The sequence below is a fragment of the Chanodichthys erythropterus genome, chromosome 2 (genome assembly GCF_024489055.1).
Source record: "Chanodichthys erythropterus isolate Z2021 chromosome 2, ASM2448905v1, whole genome shotgun sequence".
Classification (NCBI taxonomy): domain Eukaryota; kingdom Metazoa; phylum Chordata; class Actinopteri; order Cypriniformes; family Xenocyprididae; genus Chanodichthys; species Chanodichthys erythropterus.
In genome coordinates, this window is record NC_090222.1 from 10444341 (window position 1) to 10460035 (window position 15695).

General features: G+C 35.6%; 2 protein-coding genes across 3 annotated transcripts in view; both read left to right on the forward strand.

Annotated features, from left to right (window-relative positions):
* ice1 (KIAA0947-like (H. sapiens)) overlaps nt 1-1007 on the forward strand; it is a 38300-nt gene extending 37293 nt beyond the window's left edge. Inside the window, exons 21-22 of the mRNA XM_067400849.1 lie at nt 196-294; nt 464-1007. Coding sequence (XP_067256950.1) covers nt 196-294; nt 464-645 — 281 coding nt within the window. The 3' untranslated portion in view covers nt 646-1007. The remainder of the gene's footprint in view (nt 1-195; nt 295-463) is intronic.
* Nucleotides 1008-1707: 700 nt separating this feature from the next.
* Nucleotides 1708-11702, forward strand: LOC137024663 (terminal nucleotidyltransferase 4A-like). 2 transcript variants are annotated; one of them, XM_067392462.1, is made up of 13 exons: nt 1708-2544; nt 4682-4805; nt 5309-5355; nt 5454-5574; nt 5896-6003; nt 6178-6306; nt 6565-6778; nt 7031-7157; nt 8629-8735; nt 8822-8988; nt 9180-9251; nt 9842-9951; nt 10211-11702. In XM_067392462.1, the coding sequence occupies exons 1-13, from the start codon at nt 1907-1909 to the stop codon at nt 10251-10253; spliced, it is 2007 nt and encodes a 668-aa protein (XP_067248563.1). In that variant the 5' UTR covers nt 1708-1906; the 3' UTR covers nt 10254-11702. The 2 variants fall into 2 exon arrangements, with proteins under 2 accessions (XP_067248563.1, XP_067248573.1); XM_067392472.1 differs by lacking the exon at nt 9842-9951.
* The last annotated feature ends 3993 nt before the right edge of the window (nt 11703-15695 follow it).

Genomic DNA, 15695 nt, shown 5'->3' on the forward strand with positions numbered 1-15695 from the left:
TTTAATAGTATTTCATAATATTTCATTCTCCTTTTTTTATTTTTGCTTGATGGTTCATTTTATAACAGCACTACAGGTCAAAATGTCATTAACAGTGGCATAAAGTCTCACAAATCACAGCCTTTTAAAAGATTTGTTGAAACAAGATTTGTTTTTTTTTCTTTTGTTTATCATTTTTCTTCTGTATTTCTCCAGGACGACTTGGTCAGTTAGGAATGAAGCAGATGCTTTCCAAATCTGTCCAAAACGTTGCAAAAGCTATAAACCTCTTTGGAAAACACGGGATAACAGAAGGTACTGGACTTCTATTAATAAAGCACAACAGTAATAGCAAATTAAAGATATTTTAATAAAACAATGGCTTACCTAAGTTATGTTTTGAAGTTGTGTATAAATCTACAGCCTTAGGGTTAACAACCCCACACCATGCATCACAATACAACCATTTGTTATATGATTGTAGGTGTGCCCAAGGAGGTGCAGTTGTCTGCTGTCTATGCCATTTATGACCTGGCACCCTGCAACCCAAAAGATGCACTGGAGGCTCTGGCATCATGGAGAAGTGAAACCACACAGCCAGTACCCTCTGCAGTGACCAGCTGCATCACTCAGATCGGCTCCTTTTGTCGTCGGATTAAATCCTGATTTTTTTTTTTAAACAACACATAAGCTGTGACTGTTCTCTGGTTTTGCTCTGTGACCTGACAGAATGTGTGTTCATTGGTTACAGAAAAAACAGAAATGATGCCATTCTTGTACATTTGTGTATATTATGTATGTAGATTAAAGATATTATGTTTATACCATAAAGAACATTTGTATTTAACTTGAAAATGTGTTTTTGACTTTTGTTTTGTCAGCATGAATATACAAAAAAAAAAAACATGGAAAGATTGTATGTTTTTTTTTTGTTTTTTTTTGTTACAAATGCTTTTGTGCTTGGAATATCATATTCTTGATATATCTGTTTTTGTCCTGATCTGATTTGACACAAGACTGTGCTTCCTTTTGTAATGTACCCTTTTTTAATTTTAGTTCTGATCATTTTCCTTGCAGGTTTTGATTAAAAAAAAATAGTAAGAGAACCTTTCCTAAAAATTTCAGTGAGTATAGAAGTGTTTTGGTTAATAACAGACTGAAGGTAAATCTAGTTGACAAAGCATCTGTGTTATCTTTCACAGACTTGACTTACAATTTCAACTGCAATATACTGGAATCAGTAAGCTGTGGTGGTTATCACTACGGTCCAACAATACATTTGAAATCTTTTTAAGACATTTCTTTAAAGCCGCTATTATATTCGCTACTTTGAATCTCCCCACTGGAGACTCACTTAAGTTATATTGCAGGCTGAGCCACAATTTTTGCCTTTGGTCTCATAATTTTGTCATGCTAGGCTGCTTTAATTTCATTAATACTGGTTAACATAAATACCATGACCTTTTATAACCGTAAAATTAAGGCTACGTGCTAAGCCCTGTGACAAAATATTATGGCAAAATCACTTTTTAATATTTAAAAAAATATACATTTTATATTTTAAGATTGTAAGCAATTCACCAAACTGCAAAACCTAGAAAATGCTTGCATCGCTTTTTTTCATAAGGTTGGATAAATGGGTGGGGAAAAGGGGGTGTGTTACGCTTCCAGAAAGAGTTTAAATTCCCAGAGACATGCGCACTCCAGTCGAGATTCCCTGTGCGCCATATTGGAATGATCTGGATTCAACAGTTCGCTAATAAACAGCTTACGCAGTGGAACTATCTCGGTTTCTTTTAGTATTTCCCGGGATTTTTAAACTAATACTCGGTGTCTCACACATTCACGTCTTGTCTTGTAACTCTCGAAGACGCCTGTCTGCCCAGAGGCGAGAGAGTGTTTGTAAAATTTGTAACGGCGAAGTTGGATGGATCCCCGGGTGGCTTGGATTCAGCCCGAACAGAAAGGACCTGCCAACGCTTTATGGATGCGCGTATGGGAAACCTCGCAAAGGCGAAACCACTGTCACACGCTGCGGGTGAACACACCTGCGTTGGCGGCCGGTTTCATAAAGCAGTTAACGTTGGTTCCCACCAACACAGTTGTAAAACCTATTAACAATTGCACCAATCAGCCTTGTAATGATGGTGGTGCCATGAGATCTCCTTACGCATGTTCTGATCCTGCACCTCCGTATGTCACCCCTGTTGAGGTCAACGGTTGTGATTCTTTATCACCTTTATCTTCAGGAGATTCCGAAAGTGACAGTCCGACATTAGATTCGTCATCTACTACTGGTGACGGTATGAGCGCAAATCCAGCCAAACTTCACTTTAACTTCACTGAACATATCCACAATGTCAATAATTGTTTACAACAACAGCATTATCAGCGGCTACAGACTCAAATAATGATCGATAACCAGCTTAAAAACCATGCAGGACTAAGGAGACATGACAATAAAGCGAGCACATATGGACTGAACTACTTTCTGTCCCACTCTAATGACCGTTATTTAAGTGGGACCCCATGGGCAACCAGAAGATACAGTCTAGGTATTAATGGGTAAGAGCACTTTCATCAATATTGGTGACACTTTTCATTGTAGTTTATGACTTTTTATCTTTTATTATTATTATTATTATTTATTGGTTAAATATTAGTAGGTTGGAAAACTTTGTCAGTTAGTTGTGCATGGGCCTTTGCTAAATAAAACTTATTTAAGCTCTAGGTAAGTAAGTGAGTAACCTTTTGGTCTGTGTTAAATGAGCCAACAAGTCCAGAGTAATGTGACAAGGAGCCAGACAAACAAATAAGCAAGCAGAAAGTCCATAATTTTGGGACTGAATGCATTTAGGATAATAACATTTACAAGGAAAACTTTTTTTTTTTTTTTGTGCCACATTGTTGTGCAATCAAAGCTTTTGATCGTTGCCCTTTGCCTCAAAAATGGCATCCCTGATGCAGGTCTGGGAGGTTTAGAGGGTCACAGGGTTTCAGAGCATCAAAACTGATAACTGAATAAATCTTATTTATTCACCCTCATGTTCCAAACACAATTCACAGTGGAACACAAAAAGGTTATGTTTGAAGAATGTCCTGGCCACTCTTTCCATATTCTTGATATATATGCCCTAGCTCTCAATGTGAGCTTTTGGTTTCATAAATGGAGTGCTCTTTTGAGTCAGCTTTTTCAGCAATATTAATTGATCCAGTTCACAAAAATGGTCTTAAAGTCCACGTGAAACTGAACTTGCGATCAACTGTACTTATTTCCGGGTAAAACTGAATATTGATCAATGAAAAAAGTCCTCATATTCCTTACAATCTCTGTGTGGTTAAAAGATGTTCTGGCCAAGCCATCAAACTGATGTAATCAGAGAAGGAAAGTCATTCCAGAGATTAAACAAATTTTCAGATTTAATTTGAAGATTTCATATATATTATATTATATTATATTATATATATATATATTTTTTTGTGGATTTACTTGAATTGGTGAATTGTTCATGACCAGACTAATAATATCCACTAACAAAATAAATGGAGTCAATTTTGATTTGATGTGGAATTTAATAATTTGTTCACGATCCGGCTCTCAAGTTCATAATATGCCTAAATGAGTGTTTACATGCATAAAGTCTGTTATTACAATAACTGCTAAAGACACAAAAGTGACATTCACATTTAAATTCACTTAGTTAGCATTGTACTCTTAACCCTTATACAAGTTGTTGAGTAAGCTTTATCCCACACCTTTCCATTACTTAAGTTATCTGGTCTTTTCCATGCACATGTACACTCTATAAAAACCTATACGAATGTCACTTATTCATTAAGGCACTTATTAATTGTTTTCTGGCAGAAATATATTTTGGTCCCGTTCCAATACCCACACTTGCGGTCTTTGCACTTGACCACTTGACTACTTACATGATGTATTTCCTGTATTTGGTCCAGGTGTTAAAGTGGGCATGAAGACTGCAAGTGTGTGCAGAAATTTAGATTTCCTGATGTAAGAAATTTACAACATTGTTGTAAAAATGCATATTTTTACAGAGCTTTATTTACACTTTTACTCTTATTTTAATTTTCAGTACTTTAAATTTTAGCAGTCTCTATGTAATAGGCAACACAATTTAGTAATTGTGGTGCTTCTAATTATTATATGATAAAATGCAGTTGCAAATGTTTTACAAAATACACAAACTTAACAGTGCACCAATAAAGTGTGCAACACTTTACATTTTGCTGCTGAATTAAATGCAATAACTAATTTAACTTTACTTGTAGAGTTTTCCTTGATATTATGCAATTTCGGGACACGAGTTCCTACAATGAATTATAGTATTTGCCCTCAAATACTGCTCTGAAGTGTGGATTTGGTGTGCAGTAAGGACACTGTCTCAAGTCAGAAATGCCAGAAAAGTTCAGTCTTGCGCATTTACTTCCTGGGACAGGACCTTTCTCTCACCCATGCTGTCATGCATATTATGAGCTCTGATACACATAAGATAAAGATATATATATATATTTTTTTTTTTAAGGGAAACCTGGGACAGACATATTTCTGTACTAATGCTGTATACATTTTCTGAGATTTTTACCTGGTGTCTGTTCATACAGCTCTAGTTTCATGTTATTCATAGGTCTTCAATAGGAAGCAAGTTGTTTTAAGGATTGTGATGTTTATCCTCCCCAGCCTGCATGAGGAGATTGTGGATTTTTATAATTTCATGTCCCCACGCCCAGAAGAGGAAGCAATGAGGAGAGATGTTGTCAATCGTATTGAAGCTGTAATCAAAAATCTGTGGCCTACAGCAAAGGTGAGTCCAGACCCAGAAGAGAGTACAAGTTGCTGTTTGACATTGGCGGTTTAAAAAAAAAAAAAAAAAAAAATTATATTTTAAAAAATAAATTATATTTTCCCCCATGCGGCTCTGACATTGACAATTCATCTTCAAGGCGACAAACAGATAGATGGCAAACACAAAGATTCATTAAAGGTCTAAAAAGACTAAAGGTCCTCTTCTGTTCAGACATTTAGACAACCCCTACCTCAGAAAACTAAGTCATTGAAGTGTGCTAGAAAAGGTGACCATGTTTCATAAATAACTTTTTGAAACTTGGGCAGTGAATTTGCTATTTTAAAGCTTTTAAAAGTGTTTTAAAGAGAACCTGCAATTTAATCTTAAGAAGAAGAGTGAACATTCAGTCTTTGCTTTCTAAAAAGTTCTCTTTTCTTTTGAGTGTCTGTCAAAGATTGCAGTGTAAACCGCACATAATAGTCGATTGCCAGGTCTTTTTTAAATGCCATTTCATCTTTCAGGTTGAAATATTTGGCAGCTTCAGTACAGGACTCTATCTTCCTACCAGGTATTGTATATGGTTGTTTACATATGTTTGAACTTGCAGTGATAAATGGAATTATTTTATTGTTATTGTGTGATTGTGTTCCTAATTGCAATATGTAGTGATATTGACCTGGTGGTGTTTGGAAAATGGGAACAACCACCTTTGCAACAGCTGGACCAGGCACTCAGGCAGAATAACGTTGCTGAGCCCTTCTCCATTAAGCTACTTGACAAGGCTACGGTTAGTCATTATCAACCTTGTTCTTCTGTGAGCACCTCAAGGTCAAAGTCTTTGCCATTTTAAAAGAAGTGTCTTTTTTTTCTTTTCTTTTTTTCTTTTTGTGCAAAAAAGTTGCTGAGTTCAGACTGAAACGATAAGGGACCTATTAAATGTTTGTGTTGTACTGCATAGTTGCGCTCTTAATAAATTGCACCTTTTTTTTTCTTTGTTTTTGGGTTGTTTACTGCTGACTAGAAAAAATAACCGTAATAATTCCAATACTAAAAATAATCTTCTTCCTAAGAAGAATCAATTTAGTAATCAGAGTCTTTTTCTGTACAGGTACCAATAATTAAGCTGACTGATAGAGAGACAGATGTGAAGGTAGACATCAGTTTTAATGTCGTAACTGGTGTCAAAGCAGCACGGTTTATTAAGGATCATCTTAAGGTGAGAGATTTGGTGCTGTAGAACTGAAAGCATGTACTGTAGTCACTAAATCCTGTATTAAGAACTGATTTGCATTAATATTGAATGTCTTAACCTGGCCACATATGAAAATATAAATATTTGTGATTGAACATACTATGTGCTGCAATTCTTTTATTTCCTTTTTAAATGTAGAAATACTCTGTGTTGCCATACCTGATCTTTGTGCTGAAGCAGTTTCTGCTTCAGAGAGATTTGAACGAGGTGTTTACGGGTGGTATCAGTTCCTACAGCCTCATTTTAATGGCCATCAGCTTCCTGCAGGTGAGGCAGCAAGAAAAGTTGATCGGTATCTTCGTGTTGTAATTTTGCGCATACCCCTTTTCCAGACGGTTTTTCTGTACTGCTAATTGATATACCATTTATCCTCATTTTGCATTGAGCCATTTGTCTGTAATATTATAATGGTATTTATATAGCATCCCTTGGGAAACCTGACGTTCTTGATCCGATATACAAAATTGATTGATTTGGTCATTAAATTGTTAGAATTAACAGACATTGCCTTTTGGTGTTTTTCAGCTCCATCCCAGAGTAGACTGCAGAGCTTCTAATATTAATTTGGGCATCCTACTCATCGAGTTCTTCGAATTGTATGGACGGCATTTTAACTATCTGAAAACAGGCATCCGTGTGAAGGATGGAGGAGCATATCTGGCCAAAGAGGAGATCATGAAGGTCATGGAGAAAAGATACAGACCTTCAATGCTCTGTATTGAAGACCCAAACTTACCAGGTACGAGGACAAACCACCATAGATTAACCAGGTTTATCCCCTTGCAATGAAGTAAACTAGTCAGTCAAATTTACTGACTGATTCTTGATGTTTAAGATGTGACAATCAAAAATGCAGTTTTGTGCTTGAAGGGGCACAGAGTACAGCTACAGAATGGCCAAAAAAATCATAGTTTGAAAAGCTGTATTAATGCTTAGATTTGATGATTAAACTAACAGTAAGCTTTTTAATTAAGGATTTTCTGTATGTTAGGAAATGATGTTGGCCGGAGCTCTTACGGTGCCATGCAGGTGAAAGAGGTGTTTAACTATGCATACCTCATCTTGAGTCATGCTGTATCTCCACTATCGCGCTCCTACCCCAACAGAAATATGGAAAGGTAAGTCCCAGATGAGTAAGATGATAAAGGAAAATGGCAGCCACAATCATTTTTAGCCAATGACATTTACAACAAAGACTTAAAGGGTTACTTGACCCAAAAAAGGAAATATGTCATGATTTACTCAACCTTATGCTATTCCCATTGTTACATTTCATCTTCGGAACTCAATTTAAGATATTCTTAATGAAACCTGAGATTTCTGTCCCTCCATTGAATTTCCCTTCTACCAAAATTTTGTCTCTTCATATTTTATAAGGAAATCTTAAAGGGTTAGTTCACCCAAAAATAAAAAAATATCATTTATTACTCACCCTCATGTCATTCTACACCTGTAAGACCTTCATTCATCTTTGGAACACAAATTAAGATATTTTGGTTAAATCCGATGGCTCAGCGAGGCCTGCATAGCCAGCAATGACACGTCCTCTTTCAAGATCCATAAAGGTACTAAAAGCACATTTAAAACAGTTCATGTGAGTTCAGTGGTTCTATCTTAATATTATAGAGTGATGAGAATACTTTTTGTGCACCAAAAAAACAAAATGATGATTTTTCAACAATATAGTGATGGGTAATTTCAAAACACTGCTTCGGAGCTTTACAAATCGAATTAGTGATTCGGATCTCCTATCAAACGGATAAACTGCTGAAATCACGTGACTTTGGCACTCATAGTCACTGATTTGATTCGTAAAGCTCTGAAGCAGTGTTTTGAAATCGGCCCATATAGATATTGTTGAAGTCGTTATTTAGTTTTTTTGGTGCACAAAAAGTATTCTTGACGCTTTATAATATTAAGATAGAACCAGAGAACTGTTTTAAATATGTTTTTAGTACCTTTATGGATCTTGAGAGCGGAAGTGTCATTGCTGGCTGTGCAGGCCTCACTGGAGCCATCAGATTTAATCAAAATATCTTAATTTGTTTTCCGAAGATAAATGAAGGTCTTACGGGTGTAGAATGACATGAGGGTGAGTAATAAATTACATCATTTTCATTTTTGGGTGAACTAACCCTTTAAAAGAAATCCATACGAATTGTGATTTAATCCAAGTCTTCTGAAGACACTTTATATGATGAACCGATTTAATTTAGCCATTTATTTACATAAGTATTGAATAATGCACATAAAGCACAAAATACGTTAAACACAGAAGCTTCCATTTACCATATTTGGTGTGCTCCAAGTATGTGCATCTATTTGGGTGTGGTACAACATAAGAGTGAGTAATTGATTACAATTTATTTTTGAACTATCCCTTTCACTTGTTTTGAATGTTAACGTGTAATCAGATAGGTTAAAGAATTATTACCATCATATTGTAAATATATAACTACAAATGTTCAATATCTTATTTCCCTTCAGAAATTAGTTTTTGGTTCTTTAACATGATGAACTTTTCCGTGCATTGAAGTCTGTCAGCCTCAATTTGTTGGAGAAATAATTTTTTACACTTTCAATCTTAAGCACATTGGGACGCATCATTAAAGTGACCCCGGAAGTAATTAACTACAGGCAGTGGATCATTCAGCAGTGGGGAAACAGACACAATGCCAAAATTATTGACATTAAAAGTAAGATATAAAATATTTTTAAAATATTTTGTGGAAAGTATGCTTTCCTTTTTTCGTGATTTTGACAATGTTTCTGGTCATTTTAGTCCAGAATGGTGTAGAAGACTTGGAACAGACCTCAAGTGAGGAGCAACAGAGAGACTCCTCATCCCCACACAGTGCAGACTCACCTGTGTCCCTATCTATCCTTCCGCAGCATTCTTCATCATCTTCCTCATCTTCGTCTGTGTCCTCGCTGTCTGGGAGTGACATTGTAAGCTCCTGTTGTAGTTTCTTGACCGTACAAGACAACTTATTAAAGGCACACTTCTGCATTAAATCCATTGAGTCAACCTGTACAAAACCATAAAGTTTGCTGTTATTTACATTGGCTTTGTAATCTGTCATTTAAGATTTAGTTGTCTTTTCGTTCTCTCTCTCTCTCCACCTCCACCCCTCTCTCAGGATTCTGACACACCTTGCAAAGCTTCAGTTCTTCATGATGCATCTGGAACTTTCCTGTACTCCAGAAGTCAGGTAAGGCCAACATTCCACTGATTTTTATTCAATTTGCAGAGTCATTAGAGAATGAAAGGGAGTCAATGGCTGCGTCCGAAAGCTTAGGCAGCTGACTTGTTGTCTTGCTTCCCTATCAGGCAATGCAGACAGTGTTTGTGAATGAAGGCACCTCACGAAACTGGGGCCGTATTCACAAAACATTTTATCTTACCACTAAGAGTTCTCCTAAATAGCAGTAAAAGTTCTTAGGTAAGAGTTTCCTCTTAGAACCTCTTCACAAAGCTGCTGAGAATAGCTTTTACGAAGGAATGGAGAGAAATCTTAAGCTAAGAGAAAGGACGTGGTTGACCTTGTTGCTATGGATGTCAACATGCTTAATAAATATGCACACAGTGATTGGCTGATAGGTATGGGTCTCTGTCAGTGATTTAATCATAGAAATATTGTAGAACAAGGTGTACTGTGTTGGCATATTCAATTAAAGATTTTAAAATAAAAATGTTAACAAATAAAATGTTTAAAATAAAAATGTTAAAATGTTTTAAACTGCAGGCTAAGTGTCACTATGTCCTAGTGTTCTGACAAAATACATTTTTGCTTGTTTTAAGTTGGCCAGTGGAATTCCAGTTGTAGTCGTAGTTACTCGTGCACCGTTTTGTATTCACTCTTCCTGTTTCAGTCACACCCATTACCCAGCAAACAATGTATGGATGTACAGGTATGTTTGACTATGTGGGACTACAACTTGTTATTTTGCATAGACTTGCTCCTGGATGAAAATACTGGTATTAAATTACCGGTTATACTGGTATTAAATTACTGGTATTAATAGTAAAGTTAAATTGAATTTATTGACAGTCCTACTTTAATTTTTATCAATCAACTTGGGTTGTTTGTGTTGCCTTAAGTATTGATAAATGCTTACAGCAGGCTGGTATCATACTCAACCTACTTAAAATACTAATTTCTTGTTTCAGAATGGCCAGAGGTTCAAGGGGCCTCCACACACTGATTGTTTAGAGCGTAACACCATGCCTGGACATCATCCTCAGTATGGCCGTAACAGCTGGCGTCGGCATCGAAGGGACACTGTTCCCATGAGCCTCAGCAGATAGTGCCAATCACTTGTCCACCACTTCCACTTCTGCCCAAGACAAAGATAGTGGTTTTATAGGTCAAAGGTAACATTTCTGCTTAAGATGGGCGCTGACTGAAATTGCACTTTTAATTTCTTTAGTCCAGTGCTTTTCCTGTGACTACACATTTAAATGTTTATTTCATTTTTTTTTTTTTTTTGTATGATAATGTCTTATACCTTTAGTTATTTTTTCATCTCTTGCTACTGCTTTGCAGAATATTTTTGATAACATAAGTCTTGTTGCAGCACCGCTAGGCTGTGATTGCTTTTGTATTGTAAATCTTTACGTAAAATACTATCTTTGTGCAATATATTTTTTAAATTTGATTTTAGTTCAATTTTAATTTTCTTGAATTGAATGTAAATTGACATTACACTATGGATCACATGTGGTATTTTAGAATGTTCAAATCCATATCACAACCAGTTTTATTGTTGGGATTGTGGTTTTGTGCATATTAAAATCTTGTGTGTACTACATACTACTTGCTCATTTGTTGGCCTTTCAGACATGCACTTAAGCTTGTGCCAGCAAATGGGTTTAGTGTTTGATTATTTACTCTGTATCAAAATCATCTCCCCTCTCAGACTTGTATACTGACATTCATGGTGAATGACTTGAATATGCACTGTCTTAGGTTAACCAATTAGTATTCTTTGTTGGTTGGTTGTTTGTTTGTTTGTTTTTTTGAAAGATCTGATAAAGGACATACTATTTTTTTTTTTTTTTTTTTTTTACAATTTAATGGGTTTTTAATTGGTTCCATATTTACTTGCATTTGGCATCTTTTCCCCACCCTCAGATGCATGTAACAGTCTAAATGTAGTCCTCTTGGACTTTTTATTCTGCCACCAGATGGCGACTCTACACCCACAAAGTATCTCTTATTTTATTTATTTATTTATTTTTGCCGTGAATCTCTCCATGCTTGTACAAAACATTTCACGCAAAATATTTTTTGTTCCATAACACCTTTCGACAAGATTTGGCACTTGATACATTCTTGCATTAAACCTGATCATAGTTTCTAAGGCCTCTCTGATTAAAACAAACTCCCATTTTCAGTATGATCCCAAAGCCAACTCTTAATTTTGCTATATGCTCTGAAAATGCTGGAGGTTTGAGCTCCAGAGAGGTTTATTGTTACATGTGTCTTGAAAGGGGAGAAATTTGTACCATTGCAGTGATTTAAATCAAGAAATCAAACACTAAAGGATCTACAAAGAGAGTCCTCTCACCTGAATACAGGTGATGTTTGAATGTAATGTATGATGTGTTAAGTTTAACACTTTTTTTTTTTTCCAATATACATTTTTATGTATGTTTTGTACTCGAGTTATTTTTAAAATAAACATCTTAAACTGCTGGTGTGTTCTTTATGCCCCTTTTCTGATTGGGGTTCAAGCACGTAGCACTGAAACTCTATGGTAATTGTTAAAATTTCCAAGGATCAGCATTCTTCCCTAAAAATGATCAGGCAGACTTGAAACTTTGATCACCAAGGCTCGCCCCAATCGGCCTGACAGGGCGCTACAGCAGTGAAAAGTACGAAATTGCTCATAACTCATAAACCGTTAGGCATAGGCTCAAGTGTCATATATTCAAATATATTCTATTGAATCCTTGGCTCAAGATGGTCAAAGTGCATGACTAATTTGATCATTGTGAGTCTTTCTAGTCCTAGGTTTTTGGCCCAATCGGAACCAAACCAGTGCAGCAAGATTCTCTGGAGCCTGATTGTCAATTTTCAAAGAAATTTAAGTTTAGATTCAAGGGTCTCTAAGGGCTGACAAAATGTTTGAAGTGGACTGAGCCACTTTTACTAAAATGGCTATAACTTGTGAACGGAATGAAATCTTTTCACCAAACTCAGAACACATGTAAGAGCTCATTCACGTAAAAAAAGAGACTGTCCACTTGGTGGCGTTATAACATGGAAGAAAAAATTAAAAATGGCTTCACCTGCAGAACCCTAAGTCTGACTTGAAAATAGGCATGCAGTGTCTTTGTCCTAGTTTCCGTTTTAAAAACTTTTATGGACATCGGGCTATAGCTGGCACTTTAACTGTTACAAAGGTGAAAAAAGCTTTTAAAAACCATGTATTTCCTTAATAAACTGCCTGTACTTGCTGTAAATAGTCTTTTCCATCCAAGCAATTATATGCTTGCTGCATAAAGTATGCTTAAAGGCCTTAAAGCGCTTGAACCCTGATTATTGCAAACACACGCACACAAACGTTATGCAAACTGTTCTCATCTCAGTTGCTATCTCAATACAGTTATATTAAGACAGTTCTAAGGCTGTGTGTATGGTCAACACCTTTAAGGACTGCCCGCTGAATGCCTATAAAATACCATGCATAGCTCCCTTAGTCAGACTGCAGCTACCAACAGCACATGTTCTCAATAAAGAATTTTGCTGTAGATATAACCAAGTCTCCTGGGGCCCGTTTCAATAAGGAGGTTCAACCAACTCGGAGTTAAAACTTGAACTCTGAGTTGACTTACCCTGAAACGGAAAACCCAGAATTTCACTTGACCTGCTTTCTGAAATGGGCCCCTGGTCTTCACTTCTGAGATTTCCAACATCATCAATGAACAACATTGATTTTGTTTATTTAGCAATTCAAGCACAAGCACATATGCATTCATTTAAATAAATATGCAAGTAATTTAAAGAGGTTTTAGAGTATGTAACTTCAACTTTTCATGTATTTTTAAAATAATTATGAGAGTGGTGCCCTTATTTTCCTTTGAGTAGCATCCCTGAAAATATCTGTGCACTGCCCACACATGAGAAAAGTACAAAGTAGTATCTATATATAGTCAAACCAAAAATTATCTAGATATTTCTTATATATTTTTACTAGTGGGTGCAGGACACTATAGTTCATTTATGTAAGTGAGGATAGCAAAATAAAGTAAACTGTGATATATTACCCAAAAATTCTTCATACAGTGGAATACCAGTAAAATTGATAAAAATTTGGAACCATAAATTATTCAGACACTTTGAACTGACCATGTTTTGCTTAAGTGTTATCTGACATAATCAAGATTATTTTTTTCTGACAGTTTAACCCTGAGATTTTGTCATATTTTATTACCATTTTTTTAAACTATATTGAATAAACTGTATTAATGAATGAAAAGTTCAAGGTGTCTAATACTGCAAAAGTGTAATATAGCCTACAGTCAAACCAAAATTTATTCAACTTAACACTAGAAGTCCCAGAGAGCAGCCATTTGGCTTTTCTACCTATAAAACCCGCAGGACAGCCGATGGGCTGGAAGTCTTTAGGCTAATATCCTTAATCAGCTGTGAACAGTTGCTTTTGTTATGTAAACAATGTGGGGCCATGCTGAGCCACTTCAAGGAAACTTGTGTTTCACTTTGCCATCTTAGGGAGAAATCAACACATGTTTTTTTTTTTTTTCCTTTGTTGCTGAGATCTATTGATAAAAATAGTACAAAATAAAATAAAGAAACCAACCATTTGTACACATATTTACAAATAATATTAAAAAGTGAGTGAGTACATTCCAGCAATCACTCACAATCCTGGCACTGCCTGGCAATATATTATAAATACATTTTGTATATATTCATTATATATTAATCTTATATTTGAAATACATCATAAGTCCATTTTTAAAAGTGTTTGAAAGATGGGTTCAAGTGTACTACAAGTGGTAACTAAATACATTTTTCTATACAGAGATAGTATGTTAAAAGCACATTTTAGTTCAAATTCATGGAGTCTCAAAATAGCACAGTTGAGTACACTTAGATGTTCTTAAGATTATCTTAAGAAGTACTAAAGAAGAGCTTTTAGTATATTAAGTACAAAATAAGTGCATGGAAATAGAGCACTGTACATTATGGAAGTGTAAAAGTGTACTAAAATAAAGTGTATTTTACTGCACTTTTTTTTTTCACCTGGGTAGACACTCCAACACTTTCCGTTTGCATTAAGATTATTTTTATTACCACACTGGCAGATACTGATCATTTTACTTAAGTAAAATGCACTTTAGATCCCCCCAGGAAACAAGACTAAATATCATATATAATTTTCTCATATAGAAAATCCATCTTGATTTAAGATTTTTTTTAATTTTACTTGAAATAGGATAAAAAAATACTTAGTATGAAAAGCATTTTTGCAGTATGAATGAGTGAGTTAACTTTTTAAACATCACTTGCACTCCCTCATTTCAGGGTTAACATACTCAGAGTTTTCACTTAACCTCCTTTCTGAAACCGGCCCATGGTCAATCAAGTTCTCTGCTTTTAGCAGCCCTCCCTCCCCCACACATACAAACAAGCCACCAGCAACCATTCACACACACACCCCCAACCCCCCTGCAGATTGCTCAGGTAATGACCATATTTACACATGAATTGATGCTAATGATAGCCAAAAGACTAGCCAGTTAGCATCCACTTGGCTAAAGGAGGGTTACAAATCTCTGGGACTTCTAGTGTTAAATGCCTGAAATGACAAAAAAAAAATATATATATATAAAAAAAAAATAATAATTGTTTATATAAATGATTAAAGTCAATTGAGTGATTCTATAGTCCCCTATGACCCATATACAGAAATTTCCATGTCTACATACATTCCTTCTACATTCCTTCTACATACCGCATTGTCTGTGAACCACACAGAGGCGCTCTTGCTCTGCAGTTTGAAGCATTGCTCATTCCATGCAACTGAGAACACTTTGAGTTCTTTCCTTCATCAATGTGGCCTCAAGCCACTTTCATTTCATTTTATTAAAAATACTCTTAATCATCTGTCATAGGGAAGTTACCTAAATAATAGGTTAAAGCATTGCATGTCCATCCTCATTTACATCTGTTTACCTCTGAGTCTTATTCTTTATTCTGTAATTTTACTAAAAGCCATGCTGAGCCTGTTAATTGAGACACAGCCATTGAATGTTGCCTTTAAAAAATTTGGCCTATATTACAAAACTTCACAAGGTAATCCAATCAAACATCAGTCAGGCCAAAGCACAGACAGTCTGCTAGTGTCATAGTGCTGTCTCCTCTGCCTGGAAGCATTAATCTCAAGTCTATTATTAGCTCTCTTTACACTGAATAATTAAGCATATTAAAAACTTGTTCTGTGAAACAGTAAGACATGACTACTTTCCAATAAACGTTTTTCTAGGAAAAAACAAGTTTTCTAGTTTGTGAATAAGGGAAAAAATGCATTGTCAGTGTATTAATTGTATGCATCAGTTGTTAATTAGATATTTAGATGTGGGCATTGCACTCTAAAGTGGAGACACATTTCTGGGGTTCTCAGAA

Excerpts from the sequence above, each read along its gene's own strand:
- LOC137024663 (XM_067392462.1), top strand. The coding sequence starts at position 1,907 with ATGGATCCCCGGGTGGCTTGGATTCAGCCCGAACAGAAAGGACCTGCC. Across the intron at positions 5,356-5,453 it reads GGACTCTATCTTCCTACCAG|TGATATTGACCTGGTGGTGT; the intron begins GTATTGTATATG and ends TGCAATATGTAG. Across the intron at positions 6,307-6,564 it reads TGGCCATCAGCTTCCTGCAG|CTCCATCCCAGAGTAGACTG; the intron begins GTGAGGCAGCAA and ends GGTGTTTTTCAG.